At 56.8% G+C, this 13,831-nt stretch overlaps 1 protein-coding gene across 3 annotated transcripts in view; it reads left to right on the top strand.

The window, feature by feature from the left end:
- Positions 1-592: 592 nt before the first annotated feature.
- Positions 593-13,831, top strand: part of SYNJ1 (synaptojanin 1) — a 53,814-nt gene continuing 40,575 nt past the window's right edge. Inside the window, exons 1-4 of one of the 3 annotated variants that reach the window (XM_045578382.1) lie at positions 593-613; positions 1,600-1,739; positions 12,687-12,773; positions 12,931-13,195. In XM_045578382.1, the coding sequence (XP_045434338.1) occupies positions 1,616-1,739; positions 12,687-12,773; positions 12,931-13,195 (476 nt within the window). In that variant the 5' untranslated portion in view covers positions 593-613; positions 1,600-1,615. The other 2 variants (XM_045578381.1, XM_045578383.1) reach the window with 2 other exon arrangements.

Below are 13,831 nucleotides of genomic sequence, written 5' to 3'. Positions count from 1 at the left end.
CCTTGGCCGGGAGCAGGGCTGGCTGGGAAAGGGAGCTTTAGGTCCGGGGTTCCACAGCCAGAAGCTGCTGGCCACCCACTCGGTGACCATCACAGCCGCCGGGCCTCAGTGCCATCCGGGGTGACAGCCGGGTCACCGGGGACGGCTTTCCTGGGGCGCAGCGGACCGCCCGAGCCCCCCAGTTACAAAGCGGCTTCTTCCTTCCGCCTCCGGACGCCCAGCGACACCATGGACAGCTCCCAGGCGCCGCCCGCGGCCCGGCCCTCGCAGTCCCCTCGCCGGGGGCCGCCCGCAGGCCCTTCCCCGAGCCCCGGCACCCCGGGGGCGCCCCGCGGGGCTGGGGAGGCCGACTGCCGGCACCTGGCACCCGGGCTGCGGACCTGCCGCTGCGGCCGCGGACCCCGCCGAGCAACGCCCGCTGCGCGCGGAGGCGGCTCCCAGCCCCCCGGGCCCGCCCCGCGCCCGCAGCAGGCGCCGAGTGGGCGTGGCCTCCGGACGCCCGCCCCTGGCCCCGCCCCCGCGGTGCAATGCGGAAGCGCGGGGCTGCTGGGCGGAAGTGACGCTTCCGGCGGCGGCGGCGGCGGCGGCGGCGGCCGGGCGGCGGGCGGCGGCGGCGGCGGGAGCCGGGCGGCGGTGAGGCGGCGGCGGCTGAGGCACGTCCTGCCGCGGGCGGCCTTCCCGGGGCGCTGTCCGCGGCGCCCGCGGCGGCAGCGGGGAGGGCGGGGTGAGGCGGGGAGGGGAGCGCGGGGGCGGCGGGCGGCGGTGGTGACAGCGCTGTCAGCGCCGCGGGCGGACGCGGGCGGACGCGCCGGCTGCTCGGCGCCCGGGCCGCGGCCGCGCAGGACCGCGAGGAGCCGGCAGGTCTGCGCCCGCGTCCTGGCTCCCCGCAGCCGGGAGCCCCGCGGGGTGCCCTCCCCCGGGGGGGTGCGCCCTCCGTCCGGCCTCCCGCCGGGCCGGGCCGGTTCCAGCTTCCGAGCCGGCCCTCCCCGCGGCGGCCCGGAGCGGGGCGCTGGGAGCGGCCCCGGCTGCGCGCCCGGCCCGCCTGCTCTTCGGGAGCCTCCCGGCGGACCGAGCCCTCTCCCCGCCCGCCCGCGGAGGGGGCCGGCGGGCATGGTGCGGGCTGCGGGGAGGGACCCCTGACGGGGGTCCGGCTGCGGGGGAGGAGGGACAGGCTGGGGTGTGGGGGGGAGACCGGCTCCGGGGCGCCGGCTGCGGGGGAGGAGGGACAGGCTCCGGGGGGAGGGGGACCGGCTCCGGGGGAACCTGCTGCGGGGGGAGGAGGACCGGCTGCGGGGGAGGAGGACGGCCCCTGGGGGGAGGGGGACCGGCTGCGGGGGGGGAGGACGGCTCCTGGGGGGAGGGGGACCGGCTGCGGGGGAGGAGGACGGCTCCTGGGGGGAGGGGGACCGGCTGCGGGGGAGGAGGACGGCTCCTGGGGGGAGGGGGACCGGCTGCGGGGGAGGAGGACGGCTCCTGGGGGGAGGGGAACCTGCTGCTGGGGGAGGAGGACGGCTCCTGGGGGGAGGGGACCGGCTGCGGGGGGGGGGGCCACCGGCGGCGGGAGGGGCCGGCGCCACCTCTGCTCTGCTCGCTCCACAGGCTGCCCTCGGACAGGATGGCGTTCAGCAAGGGGTTCCGGGTCTACCACAAGCTGGACCCCCCGCCCTTCAGCCTCATGGTGGAGACCCGGCACCGGGAGGAGTGCCTGCTGTTCGAGTCCGGGGCGGTGGCCGTGCTCTGTGAGTCCGGGGGCTGCTGCTGGGGGGCTGGGCCTCAGGGGACCCCCGACTCCTTCTCCCGAGGAGGCTTTTCCTCCCCGCGGCAGGCTTTGGGTGGGGCTGATGAGACCTCGGGTACAGGTTTTGCTTTAGTAGCGGTTCCTGCTGCTTTGAAAAGTAAATCCTTCCTTCAGAGAAATATTGCTGCGTGTGTACCACAGTCCACATCCCACGACGTGAATGGCTTGCTTCCCATTTTTTTCTGTGATGGACAGACGTTCTTACAGCTCAATTGTAGTCGTGGACTGTTATGACTACTTACTTGTATTTTTGGAGTGTCTTATGGAGAGGACCTTACTATATTTTCATTTAGAGAATTGTAAGCACTTTTTAAAATTTCATGTGGAATAAGTGATTGGTTTCATGTCGTTTGAAAGTTATTTTGATGGGCTCTTTTAAAGAAAAGGACTATCATATCCCACATAAACAATATTAGGTTCTGCTCTGGCCCGGTGGGTCCGTTGGTTGGAGTCTGGGCCCTACACCCAAGCGTTTCTTTCAGGATCTGTTCCCAGGCAGAGAACATGCCTAGGGTGCAGGTGTGATCCCCATGGGGGGGCGGACAGGAGGCAGCCAGTTGATACTTCTCTTACATGGATGTTTCTCTTTCTCTCTCTTCCTCCCTCCCCCCTCCTCGATAAAAATCAATTAAAAATATTCTTGTGTGAGGGTTTTTTTTTAAAGTAGATTAATATGTTTTGGGTTGTTTTGTGGGCAAATTTGTGAAATTAAAAATAAAAATTAATTTGAATATTGTCTTAATATAAGATTTTGGCAAATAAGTTGGGTTATACTCAGTATGGGCTTACATTACTCAGATTGCTTTTTATCCTTGGACACACCAAACTTAACTTGCTATAATATTAATTTGCATAGCATATTGTTTCCTACTACAAGTATAATTATACTGATGAATTCTCTTTTTTTTATGAGTTCTTAATTAAAAATATTTGGGGGAAATGTTCGGCTTAGCATGTGAAACATTTTTAGCGGCTTGTGTTTTTGATGGCATTACCTGATTTTCTGATTTATCTAAATTCAAATGTTTCTTTAATTTTGCTGGTAATGATAGGGATCCAGACAGTCAGCTCCTAGGCACGCATTACCTGTGGTTATCAGTTACTCTGTACTTTCCTCCCAGGTCAGGAACCCTGAGGGTGACCAAACCTCCCGCCGCTCTCCTTTTGCCAAGAAATTATTTTTAAAAAATCCCCAGCCATCCATTTGACATTGATATTCTAAGGAGGAAGGATATAAAAATACTATCTTAATTATTTATTAATTCTACTTCTTGTATTAGATTTAGACTACGTAAGTAATTCTTTCAGGAGAAAAAAATAAAGCTTGAATATTGCCTCTCTGTAATGGATGTATAATCTCTTGGGTATGCTCTGTTTTCCTGTTATAAGCTTTTAATGTTTAAGAGCTAACAGACCTTTTTATAAGTCACTTGACTTAGAAAGTTAACTTGACATTGAGTGTGGAGTGCTATGCTATAGAGCTCCCTTTACCAGCCGCCGCGTTAAAGGGCCGCTGTGGCCGAAGCTGGTGTGGCTCAGTGGTAGAGCGTCGGTCTGCAGACTGAAGGGTCCCAGGTTCGATTCCGGTCAGGGGCATGTACATTGGTTGCGGGCACATCCCCGGTAGGGGGTGTGCAGGAGGCAGCTGGTCAATGTTTCTCTCTCATAGATGTTTCTAGCTCTCTATATCTCTCTCCCTTCCTCTCTGTAAAACGTCAATAAAATATATTTTAAAAAATAAATAAATAAAGGGCCGCTGTGCTCGGGCACTGCAGGGAAAGACCCGGGCGGGGCTCTGTTTTGGCCAGCCCGGCCGAAGCTCAGTGCGTCCTGCATGTTCACCGCCCGGAGACTCCTAACCGTTTTACATTAAACAGGAGGGTAACCTCTTCCCTGTGAGAGGACGGTCAGATCCTCCCCGTCAGACCAGGCGCCGCCACTGGCCCTCCCTCCCGCCGGCCCTGTCCATCTCCTTAAGGACACACTGGCATTTCCTCGTGCTTCCCGGTGCCAGGCTGCCGACATCCTGCCGCTCCTGGCTCCGCCCGCTCTCCTGACTGCCAGGATGCCCTCTCCTCCTTCCAGTGCCGGCTCTTCATCCTTCCCAGGCTCTGCCCTCACCCCTGCCTCTCACTGCTCTGTCTTCCTTCCTTCGTTTTGTAGAACTCGGCCTGTACCCCGGGATGACCGCTTTTTACTGGTACATGCTGGTTTTGCTGGTCTCTGCATACTTGTGTGAGGTATTCTTCTTGAAAGTTGACGGGGACGGGGCCGCTGGCAGGAATCGGGCTTCGTGTACCCAAAGCTGGAGTGTCTGGAGGCTCTAGTTGCCCTGCTTTACTGAGTGAAACTGAGGAAACTAGATACCGCGGCAATGGCTACTGGCAGTCACTGCCTTTGCTTGGGCGATGGCAGCAGTGGTCATGTCAGAGACACCGCATGAAATGTCTTCCATGTTACGAGCACATGTCAGAGATGGATGTCGGGGGACACACTGAGCTCCTCGCAGATCGGGATTCTCTTCGGGCCAGGTGTCCCTATCGCAGCCTGGCCTCTGTCTGTATCGGCCGGTCCCAGCGTGAGTGCAGGTGAGTCCTGCGGCTCGGACCGGATCAGTGGCCTGGGTGTGCATTACACTCACCTGGGCCGGCTTCCCAAGGACAGGGCCTGGGCTCCAGCCCCAGCCCCCAATTCCGATAGAATCGGGTTGGGATGGTAATTTATTTTAAAATGTATTTTATTGACGTAGGGAGAGGTAGAAACATCGGTTGGCGGCCCCCTGTCCGCGCCCTACTGGAGATTGAACCTGAAAACCTGGCGTGTGCCCTGCCTGGGAGTGGAACCGTGACCTCCTGGTTCATGGGCCCACACTCACCCACTGAGCCACAGGGCCGGGGAGGGGATGGCAATTTCTGAGCATCGTTTACACAGGCCTTTCTATGATAGATAGCAGGACAGGCAACTTTAGCTTGCAGTTTTTCTGAAAACAATCACGTTTCCAGAATTACAGTGCGTTTTGTTGTTGCGGGGCCAGTAGGGAGCTTTCTGGAGCCACAGCTTGAACAGAGGCTACCTCTCGCACAGCGCTCAGCGGGCACCGGCAGCCACATGGAGCGCGGGCGGCGTCTGTGTGGTGCCGCTCGGAGGAAAGGCCGTGTCTGGGAAATCTTGTCCCCCTGGTGTTAGTACAGTTTCACTCATACTTGCAGAATACATGGTCAGTCAAGAAGTGGCACAGGGAACAAGACGAACCTAAACTAGCCGAAACCGGTTTGGCTCAGTGGATATAGCGTCAGCCTTCGGACTGAGACGTCCCAGGTTCGATTCCGGTCAAGGGCATGTATCTTGGTTGCGGGCACATCCCCGGTGGGGGGTGTGCAGGAGGCAGCTGATTGATGTTTCTCTCTCATCGATGTTTCTAACTCTCTATCCCTCTCCCTTCCTCTCTGTAATAAATATATATATATATATATATATATATATATATATATATATAGATATATATATATATAGAGAGAGATGAACCTAAACTAGACAACAAAATTGACAGGCATGCAACATTCTCTATATTCTTTGCCCAGTTGGTGTGGCTCAGTGGTTGAGCATCGCCCTTTGAACCAGGTGGTCACTATTCAATTCCTAGTCAGGGCACAGGTCTGGGTTGCAGGCTCGACCCCAGTGTGGGGTGTGCAGATAGCAGGCAATCAATTATTATCTCTCATCATTGATGTTTTTCTCTCTCCCTTTCTTCCTCTCTGAAATTAATAATAAACTAGAGGCCCAGTGCACAAAATTTGTGCACTGGAGGGGAGGGTTCCTCAGCCCAGCCTGCGCCCTCTCATGGTCCAGGAGCCCTCGGGGGATGACCGGCAGTCAGACATCCCCAGAGCTGCCATGGAGGCGGGAGAGGCTCCTGCCACCTGCACTGCACTTGCCTGCCATGAGCCTGACTTCTGGCTGAGTGGTGCTTCCCCTGGTGGTCAGTGTGCATCATAGCAACCGGTCATTCCGCTGTCGGGCCGAAACCAGCTCTCCAACATCCCCCAAGGGCTCCTGGATTGTAAGAGGGTGCAGGCCAGGCCAGGGCACCCCACCGGTGCCGGGGAGGGACACAGGAGGTTGGCCAGCCCGGGAGAGACTGGTGAGGGCTCCAGGTCGTTTCTGGCCTGTCTTGCTCAGTCCTCTAAAACACCCGCAGCATCCTGGCCCGGCAGGTCAGCTGGTGGGAGCATTATCCCCACTTGTGAAAAGGTTGTAGGTTCAATCCCCAGTTGGGGCACTTATGGGAGACTCATCAGTGTGTCTGTCTGTCTGTCTGTCTCTCTCTCTCTCTCTCTCTCTCTCCTTTCTTTCCATATATCCTTGGGTGAGGGTTATAAAATAAAGTGCCAGCAGCTCTGCTGGGAGTTGGTTGAGGTGTCCCTGAGCATCTCGGCATACGTGTGGCGATGTGGCATGAGACGTGTTAGTTCGTTTAATTCTGTGGGTTGTGCTTTACCCCACACCACAGACGTGGACCCTGAGGATTGGAGAAGTGAAATAATGGCTCCGATGGCGTCGTCTTTCCGTTTGGTTTTCTCCACCGTGATCGTTGTTTGTGCTGCTGTGAGGGTGGCGGTGGAGATTGGGGAGTTAGGGGAGTGGACGGGGAAAGAGAGGGGTGCTAGTGGAAGACGGAAGTTGGGCGTCCAAAGGCCGCATGTTCTGATGAGGCGTGGACTAGGAATACAGGAGGGAGGCATGGCTCGGTTCAGGGTGGGCCGTTAAAGACCGAGTTCCTCTGGTGGCCAAGTTCAGTGCGGCTTCTAGACTTCCGTGTGAGAGTGGGCGGTGCCACGCAGTGTGCACAGCTGCTCCTTCTGTTTGATTGCCACATGCTGCCCGCCTTCACGATCGCCCGTTAGATAAGTGGGAGTGTTCTGTCTCTGGAAGAAAAACGTTCAAGCTGAGAGAAGCCGTGACTGTAGAGGTGACTTTTCTGCCCAGAAAGGATGACATGGAGATGGTGTGTCACTGTATGATGGAGCTGCAAACATTCCCTCTCCCGTCCGGTGTGGGTGGCAGGGTCAGCCAACAAGAGTCGGCCAGCCAGTGCTCCCAAGTGCTTCCACTTCTCACCCCAACTGCGCCGTGTCTCTCCCTGAGCAGTGAAACCCGTCAGGAGACTTTATTACATAGGTTAAGGTCTAGCAGATGTTCTAAATTGCCCTGTGAAATATAACCACCCCGGACCATAACCGGATGCTGGCTTCTGACTATGGTGTCACAGTAACTGGATTTACCTTCCCACCATGAACAACAACAGATGAACAAACCCAGTGTGTGAAACAACTGCCAGCACGAGCAGACGCTGCTCCCGGGAGAAGGGGAGCAAGCGAGGTGGGCCTTGGAGAGCCTTGGGGTCGTGCCAGCTCCTCCCTCAGACCTGCTCTTCGTCCGTCGTCCTTACCTCCTGGATTGCACTCCACCCGCCTCGCCTCAACAGCCTGAGCTCCGCTCTGCGCACTTCCTCCCGCATCGCCCTCGCACCCGCCGGGCGGGCAGCTCCGCCTCCTGGCTGCGCGCACCCCTGCTGCTCTGTCCCCGCCAGTCCAGGGGGCCCCTCTTGTGAGCCATTGTGCTCGCCTTCCTGCCTGGTCTTCTGCTCCCATACCGAATGCTCCGTCTCTACAAATATATTATTCCCCGCTTAACACCCCTCAGCGGTTGGCACTGGACTCAGGACCCAGCGCTCCTGGGTTTCTGTGTTCCAGCCACACTGACCTGCTGCTGGCTGTGCCGCGTGCTGTCTGGTCCCGGGTCTTTACACAGGCTGTTCTCTCTGCTCAACACTGCACTTTAAAAACAGACGTCCTTCCACGTGTGGAAGAGTGCAGAGTCATCAGCGCACAGCTTGATGCATGGTGACCCTCGCACGTTACCGGCCCAGGTGGAGGAGTGGGGCGTGGTGGGCTCTCTCCCAGCGACCTCCCCCTGACCCTCGAAGGGGGTTCCTGGCCCCACTTCTTGGTCTGCCTTTGAGCTGGACAGAAATGGCCATCCACTCTGTCTGCTGTGTCCGCTTCGTCCTCTCGGCGGCCCCCGTGGGAGACCACCCACGTGGTAGCCTGTGACAGTAGCATGTTAACTTCCGTTGCCGTGTGGTGGTCCGTGTGTGGCTCTTCCTGTTAGAATGTCGCGGGTTAGAATGCCGCGGGCGTCTGTCCTGTTAGAATGCCGCGGGTGTGACACCCACGCGCCCACCTTGCTGGTGGGTGGGCTGTCCGGGATGGGATTGCTGGGCGGAGGCTGTGTCCACCGCCCAGGCACCTGTGCCGCCTCCTCTCATCGGCTCGCCCGTAGTTCCTCAGCCGCAGTGGAGAGGCCTCTTTGCAGAGGATCTGCGTGAGGCGGTGGCAGTCTGTGGGCACTGCACCAGCTCGTCCAGACCGCTCCTGTGCGTGTGGCTGCTGGGGCGCTGCCTCTCCCAGCGGGTGGGCGCTGGACCTGGGAGCACTCGGCACCTACTTTGGCGTGAACGTGGGAAGGGCGGTTTTGTTCAGGCCTGTGGCCGAGATTGAAACGTGTAAAGTGGACCATTAATTTGGATGGTTCACTGTCTTCAGCTGGAGTTTTGGTTATTTAATTATGCAGAGAAAGCCTCGCCTTGTGGAACATTCTTCCCTTTGTGTGCAGCAGGCTCTCCTGCGGCTGGGTCTGGGAGCGCGGCTGAGTCACCCACCTCCAGTCTCTGTCTGGAAGCCAGCGCTGTGCCATCTGCCTCATCACTGAGCTTTCCTACCCCGAGGCTCTGGTCTGCCGCCCTGTGCTGCCCGCATGCAAATCCCCTGCCCGCAGCCACGGGGCGTGCAGCCGCAGGCCAGGCGCAGTTCTAGGAAGGTCACGCCCTCTGTCACCCTGTTCGTTCTTTCTCATTAACTTTCTTAGCTCCCCCTTCCCCCTCCTCCCAGAGACTGCTGTCCCATAGCCCCCCTTCCTCCCAGACACTCCTGTCCCATAGCCCCCCCCCTCCCAGACACTCCTGTCCCATAGCCCCCCTCCTCCCAGAGACCCTGTCCCATAGCCCCCCTCCTCCCAGAGACCCTGTCCCATAGCCCCCCCCCCCCCAGAGACCCTGTCCCATAGCCCCCCCCTCCCAGACACTCCTGTCCCATAGCCCCCCCTCCTCCCAGAGACTCCTGTCCCATAGCCCCCCTCCTCCCAGAGACCCTGTCCCATAGCCCCCCTCCTCCCAGAGACCCTGTCCCATAGCCCCCCTCCTCCCAGAGACCCTGTCCCATAGCCCCCCCTCCTCCCAGAGACCCTGTCCCACAGCCCCCCTTCCTCCCAGAGACCCTGTCCCATAGCCCCCCCCTCCTCCCAGAGACCCTGTCCCATAGCCCCCCCTCCTCCCAGAGACTCCTGTCCCATAGCCCCTCCTCCCAGAGACCCTGTCCCATAGCCCCCCCTCCTCCCAGAGACTCCTGTCCCATAGCCCCCCTCCCTCCCTCCCAGAGACTCCTGTCCCCATGGCCCCCCTTCCTCCCAGAGACCCTGTCCCCATGGCCCCCCTTCCTCCCAGAGACTCCTGTCCCCATAGCCCCCTTCCAGCCACCCCAGAGACGGCTGTCCCCATAGCCCCCCTTCCTCCCAGCCACCCAGAGACGGCGGTCCCCCAGCTGGGAGGCATGGCCACTGCAGTGTTGACATGGTGAGCAGGAGCTTCAGGGTGGCAGAGTGACCTGAGCTTCCTGTCCCCACGCCCGGACTCCATTTCCATTTTCCTTGCCCTTGGCTCTGCCAAGAACACCACACACTTAGCACTTGACAAGCTCCTGGTTTACACCTGGTTGGAGTAATGTAACAACGCCTGTCTCCCACGCCCACCCTCAGTCCCACCAGGGACACACAGCCTCGCCTTTGACCTTCCAGACGTCCCTGTGAGGCTTAGTTGCAATAAGAGAGCATTCAGATACTGCCCGTGCCAGGGAAAAGTGTTTCTCTTCTGCCCTGGCCGGTGTGCCCAGTGGTTAGGGGCCTGGACCTGGGTTGCAGTTACTGTAGATCCCCAGCCCCAGTCAGGGCACGTGTGGGAGGTAACCAGTTGATGTGTCACTCTTGCATCGATGTTTCTCTCCCTCTCCCCACCATCCTCCCTGCCCTCCTCTCTCTAAAATAGGGGTGTCGAACTCAATCAGAGAAGGGGCCAAAATCTAAAATCCAGCCTAAATCGCGGGCCGAATGGTTTACTGAACAGTCATAAACTGTCATTGTGATGGAAACGCAGCGGAGTGCAGTGATGACAGCGCGGTGCGGGCCACATTGCAAGGCCTGGCGGGACGGATTTGGCCCGCAGGCCTTGTATTTGACACATGTGCTCTAAAATAATAATAATAATAATAATGGGAAAATACCTTCAGGTGAGGATTAAAAAAGTGTCTCTTTTTATGTATTATTTTAACAAAACAATTCCTTTGGTGCTGAGCCTCTCAGTCTGTCTGTCCGATGCACACTCAGCACCGCACTGTCCACTCTCCGGGTTGGGTCTGTGTTGCGCTGAGATTCAGAGAGAGGAGACCCGGCTCCTGTTACTTCAGGGTGCAGGCGTGTGCTGTGCGAGACACCGAAGGAAGACCGACGTGCAGCCAGAGGGGGGAGAGTTGGGCGGAAAGTGGCGTCTGAGTTTGCTATGGAGGATGCACTGAGCATTTGGAAAGGTGACGGACGGTATTCCCGATGGAAAGACGGGCCAGAAGAGGAGCCGGGAGAGTGTGGCTGCCTGGGACTCCTGTGGGAGAGCAGGAAGGGGGGGCAGTGAGGGATTAACTAGTGCCTGTGCTCTAAAGGCTGTTTACTCTGCTTTAAAGCTGCATGGCGCCAAAGCCGGTTTGGCTCAGTGGTAGAGCATCAGCCTGCAAACTGAAAGGTCCCAGATTCGATTCTGGGCAAGGGCATGTAAGTTGGTTGCGGGCACATCCCCAGTAGGGGGTGTGCAAGAGGCAGCTGGTTGATGTTTCTCTCTCATCGACGTTTCTGGCTTTCTATCCCTCTCTCTTCCTCTCTGTAAAAAATCAATAAAATGTATTAAATAAATAAATAAATAAAGCTGCATGGCTTGTAACTCCTCTCTGAGTGGGAGACTCACATTATTTTCTAGATTACATTGCTGAGAAATGGGACAATAATTCCATTAGGTCTCTCCCTGTTACATCATATATTTCTACGTATTTCATGGAGTTTCCTAAAATAAAGGGATCTTTCTTCCTTGTTGAGAAAGATGTGCAGGGGGGGGGGGGGGGGGGTGGTTTCCTCCCTTAGTGCCTTTGGAGATTCCGCTTCTTCCTTCAGGAATATGCGGGCTGGGAGGGGGCCAGAGGGAGGAGCGCTCCGGGCCTTGCTGCTGCTGTAGGTGAGGGAGGCATTGTTTGTGATTGCCTCTGAGATCTAGCTGTGGTGCACTTTGGTTCTCTGTCAAATCTTTAATCATTGTGTTTGCTAAGAACAAGGAAGGTTTTTCCTTTAAAGTTCCAGAGGTGGGGTTTTTTTCTTTCTTAATTTATAAATCAAACAGCCTGCCATACAGCACTTACTCTGTGGGGTATGCCCATTAGCAAGATAACATTACTTTATTGTGGAAGAAGCAAGACTGCCGAAACCAGTTTGGCTCAGCGGTAAAGCGTCCGTCTGCAGACTGAAAGGTCCCAGGTTCGATTCCAGTCAAGGGCATGTACATTGGTTGCGGCCACATCCCCGGTAGGGGGTGTGCAAGAGGCAGCTAGTCGATGTTTCTCTCTCATCGACGTTTCTAACGCTCTCTCCCTCTCCCTTCCTCTCTGTAAAATATCAATAAAATATATTTTTTTAAAAAGAAGAAGAAGCAAGACTAAGGCCAGACGGCAGGTTTCCTGTTCCCAGGCGAAGCTGTGTGTGGTTGAGGTCATCTGTAAACGGTGCTCAGTCCCTGAGTGTGACCCCTGGTCTAGCCTGGGGATGGACGTGGGGATGGACGGAGGAGGAGGACGGGGCTGCTGCCTCGGGCAGCCTGGTAAGGGAGGGGGGAGGACAGATACAGCTCTGACCTGCCGTGCTGGGCGAGTGCAAACAGGCGTCCAGAAAATGGCCTTCTGCCTCGTGGTCATAGGTGAAGGGAATTGCCAGGAGGCAGGGGGGAGAGCCCTGCAGGCCGGAGGCCCGGCTGCTGTGCCAGGGGCAGACTGAGACGGGGCGAGTCCCAGTCCAAGTCCGAAGTGCAGACGGCCACGCTGGTGAGAGTGTGTGGTTAAGCAGGGGGTGCGAGGCGGGGGAGATGAGAAACGAAACAGGAAGGTGCCTGAGGCTGATTCTGAGAGCTCTGGTACGGAGCTGTGTCGTCCTGAAGGGCCTCCTAGCGCCGGGTGTAGCGGTACAACAGTCAGACCGTCAGCGGGGAGAAGAGAAAAATCACAACCCAAACAAAGGTTATCAGGTCTTGTTGCTCACGCTGGTGGGAGGGATGGGCCAGTAGGCAGTGCTGGAGCACGTGGGCTCACTCTCTGGGAAGAACATTTAGGCTTCAAGTCAGAGAAAGTATCTTTACAACACCTTTGTTAAGAATCCAATTTAGGCCAAAACTGGTGTGGCTCAGTGGATAGAGCATCAGCCTGTGGACTGAAAGGTCCCAGGTTGGATTCCGATCAAGGGCATGTACCTTGGTTGTGGGCACATCCCCGGTCGATGTTTCTCTCTCATCGATGTTTCTAGCTCTATATCCCTCTCCCTTCCTCTCTGTAAAAAATCAATAAAGTATATATATATATAAAAAAAAGAATGCGATGTAGATTTAGAACTTTTTGGTTAAAACTCTGACTTTATAGCTAAGTAAAACATGATGTATCAAGTCTTGTTTCTGACCCTGAACCCTTTTTTGTAGCTTCTGCAGAAAAGGAGGCAATCAAGGGTACATACTCCAAAGTGCTGGATGCGTACGGACTCCTCGGTGTCTTACGACTCAATCTGGGTAAGTTTATCATCAGCATCATTAACCTGGACAGGCGGCCGGCCTTCCGCCCGCCGGCATCATCTGGTTAGGTAACCAGGTTGAAAGATGTCACCGCGCCGGAAGCTCACAGATGGCGTCTCTCAAACCCTTAGTCACCGCCGTCTGCTCCCTGCAGGCGACACCATGCTGCACTACCTGGTCCTCGTCACCGGCTGCATGTCCGTGGGGAAAATCCAGGAATCTGAAGTGTTCCGAGTGACTTCCACCGAATTCATACCCCTGCGAGCCGACCCCGACGAGGACCGCGTGTCCGAAGTGCGCAAGGTGCTGAGCTCGGGGAGCTTCTACTTCGCGTGGTCTGCCTCGGGGGCCAGTCTGGACCTGAGTCTGAGCGCCCATCGCAGCATGCAGGAGCACACGACCGACAACAGGTTCTTCTGGTGAGTCCGAGCAGCGGCCACGTGGGCCAGCGTTCACTCCAGAGGCGCTGCGTGGGCGTGCGGCCACACCCTCCCTGCCCCAGAATCCGCAGCAGGGCAAGGCAGGCACCACTGTCACTGCATGGACGTTGTCATGTGACATGAAGCCCATTTGCTCCCCCTGATCTCGACTGACCCCTCATTTCAGAAATAGCTATAAGATCTACAGTTAAATCGGGAGCAAATCAGTTATAATAGGATTGTATTACTCATTTTGTTGTTCTTAGTTTTGAGGTCTTTTTTTTTTTTTTTTAATATATTTTTATTGATTTTGTACAGAGAGGAAGGGAGAGAGATAGAGAGTTAGAAACATCGATGAGAAAGAGTCATCGATCAGTTGCCTCTTGCACACCCCCTGCTGGGGATATGCCCGCAACCAAGGTACATGCCCTTGACCGGAATCGAACCTGGGACCCTTCAGTCCCCAAGCTGACGCTCTATCCATTGAGCCAAACCGGTCTTGGCAAGTTTTGAGGTCTTATCTCTGGCAGTATTGCCTTCCTAAGCCAACGTTCCCTTATTTAATGTTAGTTGGCTCAGTAGGAATGGGATGCGGGTACAGTCAGTGCTGTGAATAAGGAGCAGTGGAGGAGATGG

The sequence above is a fragment of the Pipistrellus kuhlii genome, unplaced genomic scaffold (assembly GCF_014108245.1).
Source record: "Pipistrellus kuhlii isolate mPipKuh1 unplaced genomic scaffold, mPipKuh1.p scaffold_m20_p_99, whole genome shotgun sequence".
Lineage (NCBI taxonomy): Eukaryota > Metazoa > Chordata > Mammalia > Chiroptera > Vespertilionidae > Pipistrellus > Pipistrellus kuhlii.
This window is presented reverse-complemented; position numbering and strand designations above follow the sequence as displayed.